The 17900-nt window shown below is 46.7% G+C and overlaps 1 protein-coding gene across 4 annotated transcripts in view; it reads right to left on the bottom strand.

Moving 5' to 3' along the window:
* The window catches only part of LOC134408524 (mitochondrial peptide methionine sulfoxide reductase-like), a 64299-nt gene extending 46701 nt beyond the window's left edge, over positions 1–17598 (bottom strand). Inside the window, exons 1-2 of one of the 4 annotated variants that reach the window (XM_063140850.1) lie at positions 17435–17598; positions 4640–4754 (exon numbers count right to left, since the gene is read on the bottom strand). In XM_063140850.1, coding sequence (XP_062996920.1) covers positions 4640–4712 — 73 coding nt within the window. In that variant the 5' untranslated portion in view covers positions 4713–4754; positions 17435–17598. Of the gene's footprint in view, positions 1–4639; positions 4755–17215; positions 17313–17342 lie in introns of those variants that run through there. The other 3 variants (XM_063140849.1, XM_063140852.1, XM_063140851.1) reach the window with 3 other exon arrangements.
* Positions 17599–17900: the final 302 nt, after the last annotated feature.

A 17900-nucleotide genomic window follows, 5' to 3' on the forward strand; every position in this document is an offset into this window, starting at 1 on the left:
TCCTCATTGTTCGTAACAGAACTAAAGCCTCAGCTAGACCTACTGGGTCTAGCATGGCGGAGGGGTGAGGATCTCGTGATAGTTTTATCGCGAGATCTCCCCCTCTGTTTACACATGGCGCACAACAACCTCAGAGAGAGGATGTTGCACTCGCCATTTTGGTTTTTTCCCCTTAAAGGAGATGAACGCACAAGCGCTCGTGCGCAAAAGGTAAGGTTTTTCATTTTTAACAATTTTCTCCGCTCCCCCCACCCTACCCCCGATGGGCACAGAGCTCCTAAGGAGCTCTGCACCCCATGCACAGGTCGCAGCTCCTTGCAAGTAAGCACGAGGAGCCAGGACAAACTGCGACGCACAGCCACATGTTCCATGGTTTCCGGATCAGCTCGAGACTGTGGGAAAAGTGGGTCAAAGGGTAGGGCTCCCTGATCCCGCGAACCCTGTGCATCATGTGGACACACAGGGATGATCCCGGGGATCGCCCTGGGATATGCCCCATCTAGCTATGGCCTAAGAGGGGCTTTTCAAGAGATGAGACTCTGCCAGTGAGCACTGATTCCTCAGGGCACTCATCTGTCTGCCTGTAAGGGACAGCCAACTGTCACGACACAGGCTCTGAACACCAAGCCTGGCCACAGCTACTCCCTGCTCAAGCCAAGCACCACCGCTTGATACGCCTGAGGCAAGAAGGGATAAAAACCACCTTCCTCCAAACTATGTGGAGAAAGGGGTTTAAATGGAGAAGGATTTCAATATATAAAATAAAACACTGTGAGTTATATGTGCTGAGGTGAATTATTGTCAGAGTGGGTGCTAAATGTGTAAACCTCAGATGAGAAATGCCAAACAGACACGTGGGATTTTTGTGGGAGTTAAAAACAAAATTTATTTTTAAAAGTTCACAAGCTTTGTTTCAAATAAAACATTTAAAAACCTTTTTGAAACCTTTCATCCAATCCTTCCACTCATTCACATACACGCTTTCCTTTCTCTCACACAATCCCTCTTGAGCTTTCTTTATTATCTGTATTGATTAATATACATCAACTATGTGCACACCACACTCCAAAGTCACCACTCTCTACCCTGAACCTCAAATTTCCCAGAACTTAAGTACTCTAAACACAGAGAGCACTAAAGACTCTAAGAGTACCTAAAAAGTCTCCCACAATTCCCCCAGTCATTCCCTTATATATCACTCCTCCCCCTCCCAAGACATTCTAACTCCGCCCACTCAGGCCAACATTCTAAACTCACCACAGACTTACAAACTGCAGACATACATTTGGAATTGACTTGTAGGGTGTAACGCCACACCGACCATTAAGGAAGGGCTGGGCATTTCCAGGTTTCTGGGGGGCCAAGCCCCTACCCCAGAAACCCACGTGGGGCTGCAACCCCTGCTGCTATCAAATTTGCCACTACCGCTGCTGAAATTTGCCAGCACGACAGGAAAAGAGACAGTTCCCCCCCCCCCTTTGAAACAAGGTGCGCCTTGATTTAAAGCAAAATCACGTTCTTCCTTGGATTCTTGGGAGCATGATTTGGCTTTTGAAACAAACTGAGCATTCCTCGCAGGTCTTGTTTTATAGGAAAAACAGAGCATTTTTGCCAATGCACAACTTAATTCAGTAAATTCAGGAGTATGGTGGTTGCAAAAAAAGTTGGTTTTTGGTGGGGGGAGGGGGCGGGTCTGCTAGGTGACGTATTGCCCACCCCTGTGATAAGGGTAACACCACTGTCCTAAGTTGATGTAGATCTAATCTCACATGTTTATTTTTATATTTTGGAACAATTCTTTTTTGGGAGGGGAAAACCTGGGTAAATATTTCTCAAATACATGAATTGACTTATGTCTAATAAACTAAACTAAAAAAAAAAAGTATGCCATGCAAATTCGACATGCTGCAAAAGTCTGCTATCCTATGCACACTTATTATTTATTTATTTACCGTGCATTCATATGCATGTTTAGACAGAAAGAAAGTCCCAGGATACCCAGCATTTCCAAGCCAGCATGGCTGACTAGGGAATGCTGGGAATTGTAGGGGCAGGGGTTCTGTCTAAACATGCATAATAATGCACCCTTAGAATATTTTTACCCTTCTTCTCAGCCAAAAATCCTACCAGAGCTGCTTACAAATCATCAATAAGACAGTCACTGCCCACAGGCTTACAATCTAAAGACCCAACACACAAGGAAGAAGGAATAGGGAGGGAAGAGGAAAAAAATTAAGTCTTTCACCAGAACAGAGGAAATGACTCTGTTTCTAACCTCTCATCTCACTTAATACAGTCTGCTGGAATGGCTCCTGAAGATGAAGAGGTGAGGGAGGAGAAACCTTCATGAGGTGATCTTCTAGGCTGGTGAAATTTCCTTTCTTTCACCCTGTAAAAAGCTCTCAAAAGTTCCCCCCCCCCAATAGCCAAAAGTCACTTGGCCCAAATATTTGACTAGGGAGGGGGAAAGAATCAATAAACTGTACTTGGCATAGGTAAATTTTATATTCAAACGAATACAAAGCTATGTTTGTAAATTAATTTTTACCTGAAAACTTGCAAAGAGATACCACAAAGAGATACTGTGACTTCCTTCTGAATAGACACATATAGGATTAGGGTTGTAAATCTCTCTCTCTTAAAAAAAAAAAAAAAGCCCACAGCCAACAGTAGCAAGGCTCAAATATTTGATCAGGGAGGTGAGGAATCAAGAAAGTGCACTTGGCATAGGTAAATATTACTATTATTTAAACTCATGAAAGAACACACTGGGAAATGACTTTTACTAGAAAAGTTGTAAAGACATCTTATAGAGACATATTGGGCCTTCCTTTTGAATAGACACATATAAAATTGGGCTATAAATATTTCAAAAAAGATGTCCTATAGCCAGCTGGAGCTGGGCCAAAATATTTGCCTGGGGAGGAGAGAAATCAATATTATTTTCAAACGAATTCAAGGCTATACTTGAATATAATTTTTTTACTAGAAAACTTGTAAAGATATATTGTAAATATTGGAACTGAATGACCTTTTGTTTTGTTTTTGCATGCCTGAAGACCTGGGCGCATAACTACGCCTGCTCCCTAGAGTAAAAATTTGACATTAGATTCAAGTGATGACATATTTATTCCAGTTGCCCACTTCGTTCATGATGCTACCAGTAATTTTATGGAACAGTGCATACCTAAACATAGAAAGTCCCACTCCTGGTGACTGATTTGATGTTTCTATGAATTTTATAAGGGCTCAAACCTACGCATGTTTAGACAAAAAAAAAAGTACTACAAGTCCCACTATTCTTCAGCCAGCCATGCTCAGAATTGCACCCTAAGCCACTGAGCATTTCCAGGGTCCTGATCATGAGAACATAAGAAGAGCCCTGCTGGATCAGACCAAGGGTCCATCGAGTCCAGCACTCTGTTCACACAGTGGTCAACCAGCTGTCAACAAGGGACCAACAAAGCAGGACATGGTGCAACAGCACCCTCCCACCCATGTTCCCCAGCAACTGGTGCATACAGGCTTACTGCCTGTGATACTGGAGGTAGAACTTAGGTTGGATAAATTCCTACTCCAAGAATTTATCCAACCCCTTTTTAAAGCCTTCCAAAGTGGTGGCCATTACTACATCATATAAATCAGCATTTCCCAACGTGGTGCCCTCCAAATGTTTTGTACTACAGCTCCCAGCATTCCTGACATGCTGCTTGGGCTGATGGGAGCTGAAGCCAAAACATCTGGAGTGCACCAGGTTGCAGAAAGCTGCCTGTAAGCATGTTTAAATGTAAAAACTAAACAAATAACCAACTTGCTTCTATCCTGATTTTAGAAACATAGGAAGGTACCTTATACTTAGTCAGACTATTGGTCTATCCAGCCCAATATTTTTGACACTGACTGGCAGTGGCTCTCCAGGGTTTCAAGTGGGATTCCTCTCCTCACCCTACCTGGAGAAACCGGGGATCGAACCTGGGAACTTTTGCATGCAAACTATGGGCATGCCTACACCATACTTTTATCCCGGGGTTGTCCCTAGATTGCCCAAATGACACACAGGGGATCCTTGGGGCAAGCAAGGATGACCCATCCATTTTCCCAGGATAACTGAGACCTCAGTTATCCCTATTTTGCCCCCGGTTCCAGGAACATACCAAGGACCGTGGGTGGTGTGGCACTCGCTCCTGGCTTCTCCCTTCCTCCCCACAAGTAGCGGGGCTCTTAAAACGGGCACAGAGCTGCACAGGGGCAGTCCATGCCATCGGAGGTGGGTGGGGGAACATTTAAAGGGTTGTTTTGTTTTAAAATGTACATGCGCTGGAGCATAATTGCGCTCCGTCTTCGTTCCAGGGGGGTGGAATAGAGCCACAATGTCCCTCTTATTTTCTGGGACATTGTGTGGCTGTCAAGTCACTGGGAGAGGATCACGTAAGTAGGTAAGTCCACTATCCTCCCCACTCCGTCCCTCTACACCCTTAGGTGTAGACATGCCCTATGTGCGCTATCACACTCCAAACTTTTCACTTCTAAAAGAAGATTTTTCCTTTCATAGACGGACACAGATGCTTAGGCAAGCCCCATAGGACACCCATCCCACCACTCCTTCAACAGCGAAGTTGAACCCTGATACTTTAAGTACCTGATACGACGATGGTCTCAGGTCTACCAGGCAAAGCCTCTTCCAGACTGGGTAACATTTCTTTGCTCGCCATTGCTGTGATCAGGATGAGCGCAAGCCAAGATGCAGAGCAAGCCTACAGATGAGAGGATTCTTGATGAACCAGATTAGGTAGGCAGCAAAGTTTTTGTAGGAAAGGAGGGAGTGGCTAGAAATGGGGTGGGGGAAGGGTTATGGAAGGGTTACCCTTGTGCAAGACCAACCCACTGGCTGGAACAGGCTGGGAGCAGAATTGATTTACCAAATCAGCCCAGCTGAAACACAATGTGAATGAATGAATAACATGTATTGCGTTCATCCTTGGTCCGTGGCAGCACAAAAGCAAGTTACAGAAATTACATAAGCTTACTTAAAAGTACAATAACACCCAGTTAAAAGTAGTCACTAAAAATTGTTAAGGTTAAAACAGATTCTTAAAATAGCAAGCAATTTCATGTATTTGGATGAATACAACACCATCTACTGCTACAGAAGTAGGCAGAAGTTAAGGTGCAGTTCACAGATAGACAATTAGCCAGTTATCTGATGAGGATTCTTTTATATAAACTTCCATAAAAATATAATAATCACTACTTAGAATTAGTCATGAAAAAATATTAATGTTAAAATGTATTCTTAAAATAGCAAGCTTTACTTATAAAAGCCATGACATTATAAACTTATTTCAGAACGCATTTCTCATATTCTGAAATCTCCCAGGCTATTTACAGCAATGGACTCTATAGACTTCTCGCTACATTTAGCAGCCTTTACTGCAAGAAGCAACCCTCTAGACCACTTACAGGTTAGTTGCTTGTAGTAGGAAACCCAGTTTCCTCTTTACATCCCAAAATTTCATGTAGATTTGTATACGGGCAAGCCTTCCCCAACCTGGAGCTCTCTTGAGCAGCAGCAGGCAGAAAGGAGATTTCCAAATGTTTGGGACATCAACTTCCAGCATTCCTGTTCACTGGACATGTTGGCTGGGGAAGATGGAAGTTGAAGTCCAAAACATCTGGAAATCAGCCTTCTGCCCAGCCCTGCTGTAGAGCAGCCTTCCCTACCCTGATGGCCTCCAGATGTGTTGCCCCAGCCAGTAGGGCTAAGAGTCATAAATGCTGGGAGTTGTCATCTAAAACAGCTGGAGGGCACCAGTTTGGGGAAGGCTGGACTACAGGGTTGCAATCTTGTGCATATTTTTGTAGGATAAGCCTCAATGAATACAGGGGGTCTTACTTCTGAGACAACATGCATTGGCTTGCACTTCACATCATTCTAAAGTGTGAGTGTTGAACCTCAGGCTTGTGGGCCAAATCTGGCCCATCTGGGTCCTTCAAGTGGCCACACACCCTTCCCCTCACCCCCAAATCATTTGGTAGTCTCCCATCTTTTGTGCAGGTCCACTCCCCATTCTAAAAAGTTGAAATGCCTCTACCAGTAGCTGGCAGTAACAGCTGGAAACTGACATATGGTGGTGTTTTGGGTCTCTTCCAACCTGATGCCTGGATGCAATTTCAGAGAAGCTCTCGGGGGCTGGTATTCTAGTGGTGGGTGGGGCCCAAAGGCTAGAGTGACAAGTCAAAGGCAAAAGGGGTGGGACCAATAAGGCCAGCATCTTTTAGCATGAAGCTCTTAGTGCCTGGAACAGACTCAAGAGAAGCATTTCAGCCCCTTAGGCCATGGCTAGACCAGGCCTGTATCTCGGGATCATCCCTGTGTGTCCATATGATGCACAGCGGATCCAAGGAACAGGGAGGGATGATCCCTCCCTTGGCCCAGGATTTCACCCTACCCTTTAATATCGCTTTTTCTGTGGCCTCGGGATGATCCCGAGACCGCAGAACATGTGGGCAGGCGTCGCGGGTTGTCCCGGCTCCTCGCAAGTAACCGCGAGTTGTGACCCACGCACAGGGAGCTGTGCCCATCGGGGGCGGGGGGAGGGTGTTTTTTCGTTTTTGTTTTAAACAACTTACCTCTCATTCAAGCACTCCTGTGCTCATTTCCCTTTAAAAAACAAAAAACAAAATGGCGGCTGCAATGTCGCGCACCACGTGTAGACCAGGGTGACGATCTTCCGATCATCAAATCACGAGGTCGTCGCCCTAGTACCCCCTCGTCTAGCCATGGCCTCAGAATGGGGAAATGACTGCACAAATGCTAGGAAACCACCCAAAAATTAGTGGGTAGGGTTCAGAGAAGGCAAAATGATGGCAAGTCTGAGGATTTCTTGGCTTTTGTGCATTTAAGTGCTTTAGAGCACAATTCTATGCATCTTTAGATGGGGGGGGGGGAGTCTTACAGTTCCCTGCGTTCCCCATCCAGCCATTGGAGAATGCTGAAAGTTGGAGGATTTCCACCTAGCTACGTATTGGAAGACTTCTTTCCACCTACACATGCATAGACTTGTACTTTAAAGTAGGGCTGTGCACAGCCTCCCCAATTCCAAGGCTGATTCAGGAGCTACGAATGGGCCGACCTGCTTTGGATTCAGTTCCAAAGCAGGGTTCAGACTCCCCCTGAAGCAGGTCAGCCATCGCAGGCTCCATTGAACTCCCTCCTGCCCACAAAACTCAGAACAACTGCCCCCACTACCTGCAGGACTTACCTTCGCAGCGCATCCTTGACAAGAGCTGCCATTTTGTATGAAGATGGGGTCTCTGTGGTTTTCCTAGATCTACAGTCACAAATGGCTCTTCAAGGCCGCTGTAGTTTGTGACTGTAGATCAAGGAAAAATAAAGAGCCCCCCACACCTTCATGTAAAATGGTGGCTCTAATTAGGGATGTGTGGCTAAGGTAAGTCCCTCGGGTGGCAAGGGCAGCAGTTCCGGGTTCTGGGAGCAGGGAGGGAGGGATGAAGGGGGAGAGAGGGGGAGAAGGGGCTCCAATGGACTCCTAGTTGGTCTTATGGCAGGCAGGGCAGTGGTTCACGACCATCCTGAATTGGGCCAAGGCACCCCAAAGCTTTCAGACCTGTTCTGATCTGCTTTGGAGTGCCTCAGCCCAATCTGGTCCCACTCGGATTCATGGTTCAGTCCCGAGGCAGTGCACAGCCATATTTTAAAGCTCCCATTTGCTGGTATTTTGGGTATTTGGGTGCCATCCACCCCTGCTCCTGCCTTTAGCTATACTGCTGAAATGAACATTGTTTCACGTAACCTCGAGGGTGGGCAGACTTCAGCCTTGTGAAATCTACTTCATTTAGGGTGTGTGGTGTTTTTTTACTAGAACCCTGAGACGGACCAACTAGAAGTCTGATGGAAAAGTCTCACACTTAAAGAATTCTGAATGGAGGAATTTTCTTTGAGTACCAGAGTTGGTATTCCTCCCAAACAAATATCCACCTTCAATGACCCTAAGTTTTGCTCATTTTAGCAATATAATTTCCGGCAGGAGCAGAAGCGGTGCTGGTGGAAAGACATTTTCTTGCTATGTTTTCAACAATTAGGAGTCAGAAATCCTTGCCAACCTACTGCAAATCAGCCAGGGAATTTATCAATAGAACAAGATGTACCTTCTGCCCATCCACATTTTAAGGGGTGTAACTGCACATGACACACTAAATCTGTCACTGGAAGTATAAATTGTTTGGGGAGTTGATGGGCAATGAGGCATTATCTTGATTGATTAGGTTAATGTGTAGCAACTGCTAAGCTCAGCAACGTGCAAGTTAGGACAGGAGAAGGAAGTCGAGGAGTCACGTAGGACAGCAAACAGAATTACAAACTTTTCTTAGAACTTCTGCGCTAACTTTTGGGAATCCTCCCAGGCCATGGCTAGACCTACCTGGTCTAGCGTGATGGAGCGGGTATGATCTCACAATATGTTTATCGTGAGATCTCCCCTCTGTCTACACGTGGCACGTGATGTCCTAGGAGGAACAGGTCTTCGCGCCTGCCATTTTGTTTTTTTATTGGAGACGGAGCACACACGCGCTCGTGCGCAAAAGGTTGGAGTTTTTTTTAATTACATTAATTTCCCTGCTGCCCCCACCCTACCCGATGGGCACAGAGTTCCTGAGGAGCTCTGTGCCCCATGACTGGCTCCCAACTCCTTGCAGTTACTTGTGAGGAGCCAAGACAACCCGTGACATCCGCCCACATGGAGGGACCACAGAAAAAGTGGAATTGAAGGGTAGGGCGATATCCCAGGGAAAGGGAGGGATCATCAGTGCTCTTCAACATTTTTATTAATGATTTGGACGAGGAGGTGCAGGGAACGCTGATCAAATTTGCAGATGACACCAAATTGGGTGGGATAGCTAATACCCTGGAAGACAGAAACAAACTTCAAAGTGATCTTGATAGGCTGGAGTGCTGGGCTGAAAACAACAGGATGAAATTTAAGAGGGATAAATGCCAAGTTCTACATCTAGGAAATAGAAACCAAAGGCACAGTTACAAGATGGGGGACACTTGGCTCAGCAATACTACAAACGAGAAGGATCTTGGAATTGTTGTACATCGCAAGCTGAATATGAGCCAACAGTGCGATATGGCTGCAAGAAAGGCAAATGCTATTTTGGGCTCCATTAATAGAAGTATAACTTCCAAATCACGTGAGGTACTGGTTCCTCTCTATTCGGCCTTGGTTAGGCCTCATCTAGAGTATTGCGTCCAGTTCTGGGCTCCACAATTCAAGAAGGATGCAGACAAGCTGGAGCGTGTTCAGAGGAGGGCAACCAGGATGATCAGGGGTCTGGAAACAAAGCCCTATGAAGAGAGACTGAAACAACTGGGCATGTTTAGCCTGGAGAAGAGAAGATTGAGGGGAGACATGATAGCACTCTTCAAATACTTAAAAGGTTGTCACACAGAGGAGGGCCAGGATCTCTTCTCGATCCTCCCAGAGTGCAGGACACGGAATAATGGACTCAAGTTAAAGGAAGCCAGATTCCAGCTGGACATCAGGAAAAACTTCCTGACTGTTAGAGCAGTGCAACAATGGAATCAGTTACCTAGGGAGGTTGTGGGCTCTCCCACACTAGAGGCCTTCAAGAGGCAGCTGGACAAGCATCTGTAGGGGATGCTTTAGGGTGGATTCCTGCATTGAGCAGGGGGTTGGACTCGATGGCCTTGTAGGCCCCTTCCAACTCTGCTATTCTATGATTTTATGATTCTATTATCCCTCCCTGCTCCTAGGATGCCCTGTGCATTATGTGGATGCACAGGGACAGTCCCTGGACGATCCCTGGGATATCGCCCCATCTAGCTATGCCCTCAGAGAGATCCTATCAGTGTCTCTTGAAAAGATGCAAACAGAAAATGTTTCCTGTAAAGATTCGGCTTGGAATGGAGCCAGGACAGGAGAGCCAGGAAAGTGGAAAAACTCTGAGAGAAGAGATCACCAAAAAGCAAAGTTTGACCATGGGCATCTCGTTGGACCAACATTTGTGGAATTAAAAGCAGGCCACAGTGTCATGCACCTTTCCCCAACCTGGTGCCCTTCAGATGTGTTGGACTACAACTCAATTGACAGATTTAATGTCATATGAGGTCTCCAGTCTCTCTTGAACACAGGTGGGTAGAGTCAAACAAAAACTGTTTTCTGTAATGAAACTTGGGATGGAGCCAGAACAGGAGAGCTAAGCAAGTGGAAAAGCTCAGAGAGAAAAGTTCACCCAAAACTGGAATGTGACCATGGGCATCCCATTGGACCAACACTGTGGAATTAATATCAGGCCTCGCTGCCATGCAGCCTACCCCAATGTGGTGCCCTCCAGATGTGTTGAACTTCAACTCCCCATCAGCTGTGGCCATCATGACCCATGATCAGGAGTGATGGGAGATGTAGTCCAAAATATTTGGGAGGTCCACAAGGTTGGGGAAGGGTGGTTGGCTTTTCCTCTGCTACTGAGAAACCAGTTTTATTGTCAGTTTTTGCTACTGGGATGAGAGAACAGATGCTTTATAAAGAAGAGGCATGATTTGCTCTGCATATGTTTATCTGTTACATGTGTATCCCACTTTTCTTCCATTGTGGAACTCAGTGACTACATGTGGTTCCCAGGTGGTCTCTCCTCCAAGCACTGACCAGCCCTGCTTAACTTCAGCAAGGTAGCTGCTTCCTATGCCTTCAGACCATGCCCTGCAATTATGCCCTGTTTTGCTTTGCATGTACACTTTTTCCTATTAGCTGCTTCAGTTACTAAATGTCCCATGCTACTATGCTGAAATAAGACGATACGCCACCCACAGGCATTACAGGATTATACCCTAAAGCTCAGAACTCTTTGAGAGTGTCTATAAACATGTAGACAGAAATGATCAGGTAGATATTGTTGACTTGGACTTCCAAAAGGGTTTTGACAAAGTCTCTCACCAACGATTCCTGAGCAAACTTAGCAGTTGTGAAATAAGAGGAGGTCCTCTGATGGATCACTAACTGGTTAAAGAAGAGAAAGCAGAGAGTAGGAATAAATAGTAATTTCTCCCAATGGAGGGAAGTAAATAGTGGGGTCCCACAGGGATCTGTATTGGGACCAATGCTTTTCAACTTGTTCATAAATGATCTGGAATTAGGAATGAGCAGTGAATCTGCCATGTTTGCCAATGACACCAAGTAATTTAGGATGAATAAAACAAAAAGGGTTTTGTGGAGCTCCGAAAGGATCTCTCCAAACTGGGAGAGTGGGCATCCACATGGCAAATGTGATTCAAGTTTAAAGTGAAGTATGTTGGAGAAAAAGAACCAAATTTCAAGTATAACCTGATGTGATCTGAGCTAGCGGTGACCAACCAAGACAGAGATCTTTTAGTGGTGGTGGACAGCTCAATGAAAATGTCAAACCAGTGTGCAGCTGCTGTTAAAAAAAAAAAAGGCAAACTCCATGTTAGGCATAATTAGAAAAGGAATTGAAAATAAAATTGCCAATATATTGCCTTTATACAAATCTATGGTGCGGCCACACTTAAAATGCAGTGTACAGTTCTGGTCGCACTGTCTTTAAGTGCAGAGAAGGGCAAATAAAATGATCAAGGGGCTGGAGCATCTCCCCTATGATGGAAGGTTACAACAGCCGGTATTGTCTAGCTTGGAAAAAGGGAAGCTAAGGAGAGACACGATAGAGGTATACAAAATTATGCCGGATGTGGAGAATGTAGATAGGGTGACATTTTCCTCCCTCTCTCAAAATGTAAGAAACGGAGTCATTACACGAAGCAGATTAATGGGAGATTGAGGACAGATAAAAGAAAACACTTCTTCACACAGCACATAGTTAAACAATGGAATTTGCTACCACAGGATGTAGTGATGGCCACCAATTTGGATGGTTTTAAAAGAGGATTAGATACCTTCCTGGAAGAGAAGGTGATCAATGGCTAGTAGTCCTGATGGCTATATGCTGCTTCCAGTATCAAAGACAGTATGCCTATGTACATCAGTTGCTGTGGGGCATGGTTGGGAGTGTGCTCTTGTGCTCGTGTCCTGCTTGTGGGTTTCCCATGGGCAGCTGGTTGGAAGAAAATGCAGGACTAGATGAACCCTTGGTCAGATCCAGCAAGGCTCTTCTTATGTTCTTATGATGCTGGACTAGCCAGGGGTGGCCCAAGCCATTTTGCTGCCTGAAGCAAAGGACAAGATGGTGCCCACTTCCATACCATCTGCAATAGCTGAATGGATTGGGAGATGAATTTTACTTTTAACACTGACAACGAGACAGCATCCTCCAAGATGCCTGAAGGCAGCAGGTTAGCTTGGGGAGCATAGCACAGGCCACATGGCCAACAGCACTCTTCTCCAGCACTTTGCTGCCACCTCCTAGCATCTGCTGACTGAGGCAACTGCCTCATTTTGTCTAATTGTAGGGCCGGCACTGGGACTAGCTGAACTTTGGCCAGTTCTAAATATGTATAGCGCCTCCTAGGATCATAGCCATCTTGAGCATCTTATTCTGCATTGCATCCATAAATTGAACTGAGCCAGATTGGTGGGGACTCTTCCATTTCTATTCAACCTGGGCGAAGGCCATGCCATCGCAGGACCCTCCTACACACCACAGATGTGCAACCCCAGAAGGACGCCCAGTCTTCAACTGTTACAGACACCTCCTCTGCCTAATGGGCTGCTTCTGTAGTGGTTGTAATTGTGCTTGCCACCACATTTCAGGAATAATCTTGTTCCAAAGGCACACGGGGAGAGAGCAGGAGAGGAGGAGGAGGGATAGGAAGGCCGTCGGGCATCCCTCCCAGTCTTTTACTCCTCCTCTGTCTCCTAGCAACGCTATCTGTTGCCATGGAGAGTGCAGTATACCCCCATCCCCAATCAGCACGCGGGGAGCTAGGGCATCATTCCGTAGCACAGGCCCTTGGCACATGTTCAGAATGTAAACAGAGATGACACTCTCTTGGGAAGAAGAGTTGGGAAATCTGCAAGCTACACCTCCCCTCTCCCTGCCCCCACCTTACATACAACTCATCACCCACTCCGGAACAAGGAAGGGAAGAGAATGCACATTGCGGAATGAATGCAGGGTGTGCTCACACTGACACTCAACGGTCAACAGAGCGGATCTGGAAGGCAAGGCGCGTCAACTGAAGGTCAAGTCACTGTTCCTTTTCTATGCAAAAGGGAGGAGTCAATAAAAATTGGCCTTCAGGAGCTGAAGCAATGGAGTGCTCCCTGGTAAGCATCTGTGGCTCCACTCCTAGTGTTCGTGCTTAAGGCCCAAAAGGTAATAGACTCACTCCATCTAACAGCAAACTCGGCTGCTGAGTGCCAACGCGGTTGCGGCATAGACAGAGCCTCTGGGAAACAAGAAGGAAGCATTGGCATGCTTTGGAGAATACCAAGGTTTGAAGAGGTACAACAGAATCGGGCGGGGGGGGGAGCAAGACACACATGCACACACACCTGGAACAAACTAACGGGAACTGGGCTCCACAATTCAAGGACGCAGACAAGCTGGAGCGTGTTCAGAGGAGGGCAACCAGGATGATCAGGGGTCTGGAAACAAAGCGCTATGAAGAGAGACTGAAAGAACTGGGCATGTTTAGCCCGGAGAAGAGAAGATTGAGGGGAGACATGATAGCACTCTTCAAATACTTGAAAGGTTGCCACACAGAGGAGGGCCAGGATCTCTTCTCGATCCTCCCAGAGTGCAGGACATGGAATAACGGGCTCAAGTTAAAGGAAGTAAAAAGAAGCCAAAGGCAAAGGTAGAACCAGGCAATCTTCAAAACGAAATATTTACAAAAGTTTATTTACAGTGCCGCCTACGCGTTTCGAACGCAAACTGCACTCTTCCTCAGGGCTGTTATAGAGTTCGTTAAGTTGTCTGCAGAACTCTATAACAGCCCTGAGGAAGAGCGCAGTTTGCGTTCGAAACGCGTAGGCGGCACCTTGGCACTGTAAATAAACTTTTGTAAATATTTCGTTTTGAAGATTGCCTGGTTCTACCTTTGCCTTTGGCTTCTTTTTACTCCCCCATGGGGTTTTCCTTGCTTTTGCACTTCAAGTTAAAGGAAGCCAGATTCCAGCTGGACATCAGGAAAAACTTCCTGACTGTTAGAGCAGTACGACAATGGAATCAGTTACCTAGGGAGGTTGTGGCCTCTCCCACTCTAGAGGCATTCAAGAGGCAGCTGGACAAGCATCTGTCAGGGATGCTTTAGGGTGGATTCCTGCATTGAGCAGGGGTTGGACTCAATGGCCTGGTAGGCCCCTTCCAACTCTGCTATTCTATGATTCTATGAAAATGCCCCATGGCTGGAGAAGGCTGAACATCTGTTGAGGCTTTGCTTTGGTCCGTGCCTAAAGCCAAGTGTAACGACAAAATGAGGCCCTTTAACTTGTTCCACTTGCTCTCATAAGTCAGGAGAAACTTTGCTGGGAAGTGCTTAAATCCACAGCAAAGGTCTCCTTACCTCCCCTCCCGCCCACTGTTATACATGTATGCATGCAAATTCACCAGTGTGTGTGGGTGAGGATGTGTGGCAACATCTAAAAGCAAGCTGTGAGGCCCAATTTTTGCAAACAGAGGGATAGATGAAAGAACGAGGTGGGGGAGTGCCAGGGGAAACACCAAGCTTTGCAAGTTCTTCTTCTTTCCTTAGTTCTAATTCATATATGGACAGTGCAGGGCAGTGGCTAGAGTGCTGGATTCAGCCCCAAACGGCTCATTTTCAATTCCCCACTCACCTCTAAAGCTCCCTGGGTGACACTAGACCAGTCGCAGTTACTGGGCTGCAGCTCAATGGCAGAACATATGCTCTGCATGTGAAAAGTCCCAAATTCAATCCCTGGTATCTCCAAGTAGGACTGAGAAAGACCTCTCTCTGAATCCCAGGAGAGCCAGGAGTGTACAGCATCCTTCCTCAACCTGGTGCCTTCCCAATGTTTTGGACTGCAATTACCAGCATTCTTGTCGATGCTGGCAAGGGCTGATGGGATCTGAGGTCCAAACCAACTGGAGGGCACCAGGTTGGGGAAGGCTGGTGCAGACCATACCGAGTTAGATGGACCAACAGTCTGACCCGGAGTAGGCCAGCATCCTGTATCTCAGCCTAATCTACCTTACAGGGCTGTTGTGAAGAGGAAAGCAGAAGAGGAGGACCATGTGTACCACTTTGAGTAAGGTGGCCATATGAAAAGGAGGACAGGGCTCCTGTATCTTTAACAGTTGTATTAAAAAGGGAAATTCAGCAGGAGTCATTTGTATATATGGAGAACCTGGCGAAATTCCATCTTCATCACAACAGTTAAAGGTGCAGGAGCTATACTAGAGTGACCAGATTTAAAAAAGGGCAGGGCACCTGCAGCTTTAACTGTGGTGATGAAGAGGAAATTTCCCCAGGTTCCCCATATGTACAAATAATACCTGCTGAAATTCCCTTTTCAATACAACTGTTAAAGATACAGGAGCCCTGTCCTCCTTTTCATATGTTCACCCTAACTTTGAGTTCCCGGGGAAAGGGTGGGATAAATAATGCAATAAATAAAACAGAAGGAGCAAGGGTCACATCATTCTTGGAACTTATCACTTCAGTCTATAGCTGAGAGCAGGGAGCGGTTGGGTGATGGGGATTGAATGTTTCCTGATGGGGAAAGGAAATCTGTATGAAACTAGAAATCAGAGAGGAGAGCTTTACCCTAGCTTTCTTTCCAATGTGCTAGTTTTTAATATGTAGAATCTTCCAGCCCAACGCAGAAACATTTAACCTTGCAATCTCCCACCAGTTGTCTGAAATTGTCCAGGAACAGTTTTATCATGCAATTTATCATGCTTTGTGTGTGCTAGGACTTTATAGATTCCCCGTGCCTGAGGAAGCAAGGAGATAAAAATAAAGTTGCCGCTGCTCTGTGGACTTTAACCTTTGTTCATTTGCCATTAACAAACAAGTTGCTCTTTTCTAGGGAGAAATAAATTCATCACCCTCCTGCTTCATTGCCCATATCACACACACACAGTGCCCTGCAACCTACCCTGCTCAGATTTGCAGGTTCCAGAGGTGAAATAATGAGTTTGGGAAAAGTGTGGGGGGGGGTTGAATCCACCCTCTCCCCCAGATCTAGCCAGCTATCTGTCAAGGATGCTTTAGGGTGGATTCCTGCATTGAGCAGGGGGTTGGACTCGATGGCCTTGTAGGCCCCTTCCAACTCTGCTATTCTATGATTCGATGATACCACCATTTCTACATTGGAAAGCAAACACCCTGGAAGTTGTAGTAAAGCTGAACGGAATTCTCGGATTCAGCCCAGCCCAGGCACATATATGAGCAGCCCGAATAAGGAGCTGAAGTTTGCATATCCAAAACTGAACCCAATTCCGTATGCCAAGGGAAAACACGTGTTAAAGGGAGGGGAGGGAAGAGCATCTTGGTACTGGAGCAATTCTATGCCTGTTCAGACAGGGGGGAAAAGTCCTACAACTCCCAGCAATGGCTGGCTGGGGCATGCTGGGAGTTGTAGGCTTTTTTCACTCTCTAAACAGGCATAAGATTTCTACCTGTAGGAAGCAATCTTACCTACGCTTACCTGGTAAGCTCCATTGCAAGCCATAGGACTTACTGTTGCGCTTACTGTGAAACAGGATGGTTAGGCTCGCTCAAGCCTTATTTCGGAGTGTGTTTGTGCGTGTGCTCAATGAGAACCAAACCGGACATTACTTTAAATTCGGATCTAGCAGCTATGTCTTTTCCACCAACCCCCGACCCTCCACCCTAGATTAGACGGTGATCCCGATCCGGATCTTAAAGCAGGGTCCCGATCCGAATGGGGCCATTAAGAATTGTCTTAATGTGGGTTGAGGGTTTTTAATGGAATTGTTTTATATGTGATTGTAAAGCACCACGATAGCAGAAATGGTGAGGTAGCGCTATAAAAATGCATTAAATAAATAAATAAAAATTAACTACTCTAGAGTAAAAATGGCCCGCGGAGGGGGCGGGGCGGGGGCAGTTGTGGCTGCTAGCTAGACACAGATTTAAAGCCACATCTGCTTTGGCCCAAAAGAAGGGGAAACCAGCAGCCATCTTTCAGCCACGTGAAGTCGACCTCTTCTTCCTTCCTCTCCTGCACGCGATAAAGTAACTGATCGGTCTCCCCCACCCACCACCCACCCAGGCGAGGAAGAGCAGCAAGGCAGGCTCGGGAACGGAGAGAGAGAGAGAGAGAGAGAGAGCGAGCGAGCGAGCAGCAGCAGCAGTGACTTTTTGGGAGGGGGGGAATTCTTCTCAAAGCCCCCACCTCGAAACGATCCGGAAAGGTTCACACGCGCGTGCATCCATCCCTTGCACGCGCCCAGACAAGAGCCTGCGTGTGGTCTCCTCCAAAAGTACCTGAAGCTACAGCTGTTTCAGTTCTGCCCGCCGAAGCCTCCTCCCGACCGGGCAGCTGAGCTTTACCAGGCATCGCTGCGGAGATCCACCAAAGGAACTGCCCCTGTCCGCCGCCCCCTCCCCCGGCTCACGCGCCACCAACCAGCCGCTTCCGATATCCAACCAAGGGGCAGCCGATTGCTGGAGAGGAGGGGAGGGCCGTGTGACGCAAGGGGGGACGTGGAGACCCAAGTCCGCGGTGCCCTGCCTTGATTGCATCATCATCCATCATCATCATCATCAAGAAAGTGTCGCGCTTGATCAGACCAAGGGCCCATCTAGTCCAGCGCTCTGTGGCCAACCAGCTGCAGGATATGAATGCAACAGAGCCCTTTGTACTTTGCTGGAATTTGATCAAAAGACTGAAGAGCTTCAACAGAGGAACCCGATAGGAACCATGGGCTCCCTCTTTGCTGTGTTTTCAGAG

The sequence above is a fragment of the Elgaria multicarinata genome, chromosome 13 (assembly GCF_023053635.1).
Source record: "Elgaria multicarinata webbii isolate HBS135686 ecotype San Diego chromosome 13, rElgMul1.1.pri, whole genome shotgun sequence".
NCBI classification, from domain to species: Eukaryota; Metazoa; Chordata; class Lepidosauria; order Squamata; family Anguidae; genus Elgaria; species Elgaria multicarinata.